This window comes from Corticium candelabrum, chromosome 8 (assembly GCF_963422355.1).
Source record: "Corticium candelabrum chromosome 8, ooCorCand1.1, whole genome shotgun sequence".
Classification (NCBI taxonomy): Eukaryota; Metazoa; Porifera; class Homoscleromorpha; order Homosclerophorida; family Plakinidae; genus Corticium; species Corticium candelabrum.
In genome coordinates, this window is record NC_085092.1 from 4,838,971 (window position 1) to 4,841,470 (window position 2,500).

General features: G+C 30.2%; 1 protein-coding gene across 1 annotated transcript in view; it reads right to left on the bottom strand.

Annotated features, from left to right (window-relative positions):
* Positions 1 to 2,500, bottom strand: part of LOC134183292 (uncharacterized) — a 6,123-nt gene that overhangs the window by 894 nt on the left and 2,729 nt on the right. The window contains exon 8 of the mRNA XM_062650786.1: positions 308 to 435. Within this exon, the coding sequence (XP_062506770.1) occupies positions 308 to 435 (128 nt within the window). The remainder of the gene's footprint in view (positions 1 to 307; positions 436 to 2,500) is intronic.

The window sequence follows — 2,500 nt, forward strand, 5'->3', positions numbered from 1 at the left end:
GCAGACAGACAGGCAAGACAGCTAGATGAACAAACAGACAGACAGACTGCTAGATGAACAAACAAACAGACAAATAGTCAGACAGACAAGACAGATAGAAGGACAGATTGACAAGACAAAACATACAGAGACAGACAGCTAGACAAGCAAACAGAATGGCCCCCAGACAACAATGTTACACACACACACACACACACACACACACACACACACACACACACACACACACACACACACACACACACACACACACACACACACACACACACACACACACTGTACAACATCGACAAAACTCTAGACTCACTAGCATCTACTACAACCATTCCATTGACAGCAAACTCAGGTGTCCCATTAATAGTTCGGCCAGCCGAATACTTCCACTCCAGAACAGCTCTCTCGGCCAAATTCTCATCTTTGAATCCCATCATCATCCTAAATAACCAGAACACTTTTATAACTGCCAACCATAAATCAAACAGAAAACTCAATATGCAAATATTGATTAATAAATATATTAAGTAAATAATAAATTATAAATAAATAAATATATTAAATAATACTAAATTATTAATTGATAAATATGCTAAATAAATAATAAATTATTAATTAATAAATATACTCAATCTATACTACTATATAAAATTGACGGTGTTTGTATGTGTGTGTGTGTGTGTGTGTGTGTGTGTGTGTGTGTGTGTGTGTGTGTGTGTGTGTGTGTGTGTGTGTGTGTGTGTGTGTGTGTGTGTGTGTGTGTGTGTGTGTGTGTGTATGTCTAAGTTCGATAGCCGGCTAGACCGGATCACCCACGAGGCTAAAATTTGGGGTACAGGCGTAATTCGACATGGGTAAGAACATGGGCAGGGTGGAGGCGTCTTCCAGCTTTTTTATTCGGGTCCCCTTTTCGGGTGCAACGTAGAATGACTATGCTGTTTGCTTTTCAAAGAGACTGAATGCCCCTGATAGACTCAATTTTAAGGAAGTTCTATTACGTGAAATCAATCTCATTGGGTAGTTTTGTTTTCTCATAACTAAGAGTGCAATGATCACTTTAATTTCAATATTCATTGTTTGTTCATATGCCATTGTTACGTCACAATGCAATCTACCAGTACCATCAGACTACGTTATCTGAGCAATCTGTAGATGATTTTACTTAGCTATACTACAGCACTAAATTGATGGTGTTTCAGGGCTGGATCCAGAGGGGGTTCAGGGGGTTGAAATCCCTCTTTTCCAATAGGCGTATTTCAATAATTTATGTAATTTTATTAGAAAAGAGAAAATTAGTAATGCTATAAATAACTGCTAACGGTGAATCCCCTCTTTTAAAAATTCCTGGATCCGGTGCTGTGTTTGTATATACTGTAAGGTTAAGTTTGATAGCCGGCTATATACCGGATCACTGAAGAGACGTGTCACTGCACTTAACCGAATCCAACCTACACCATACCTACACCGAGCACTACACTGAAACGTCAAAAACGGAGTGCATACAGTGTGTTAAATCATGCCTGTGTGGCAATTAGATAAGCTATACTGTATCCTAAGTGTGAGCCTACAAGAAACTGCGTGTGACTTTCAATTTTCAGCCCAGATCCATATTTATGAACGAGAATACTCTAACCTGCCCGTGCGGAGAACGGGCCAGTGAGCTAGTAAATAATAAATTATTAATTAATAAATATATTAAATAAATAATAAATTATTAATAAATAAATATATTAAATAAATAATAAATTATTAATAAATAAATATATTAAATAAATAATAAATTAGTAATAAATAAATATATTAAATAAATAATAAATTATTAATAAATATATTAAATAAATAATAAATTAGTAATAAATAAATATACTCAATAAATAATAAATTATTAATAAATAAATATATTAAATAAATAATAAATTATTAATAAATAAATATACTCAATAAATAATAAATTATTAATTAATAAATATACTCAATAAATAATAAATTATTAATTAATTAATATACTCAATAAATATAATAAATTTAATTATTTACAATAGAAACAAGTGTTACATAGTAGCAATGACGTCATACAGTTTTACCTACCCACATAAACAATGTAGGGTGAGAGGGTTGATAAAAGTGTATGACGTCATTGCTACTATGTAAAACTTGTTTCTATTGTTTTTTGTCAATCCCTACATTTCTCTCTATTTTAAAAAAATATTCTTAATTCTAGTTATAATAATAAGTTATTTGTATATATATTTAACAACAATAAATGTATTTAATTAATAATAAATATTTAACAATAATAAATGTATTTAATTAATAATAAATATTTACAATAATAAATGTATTTAATTAAAAATAAATATTTAACAATAATAATTAATATAATAGTTATGTGTTCATATATTATTACTAATTTTTATATATTACTATAAAATATTTGTACTTTATTACATATATTTATTATTATATGCCGTTGACCTCTTCAATTAGATTACAAGTGTATTTCATT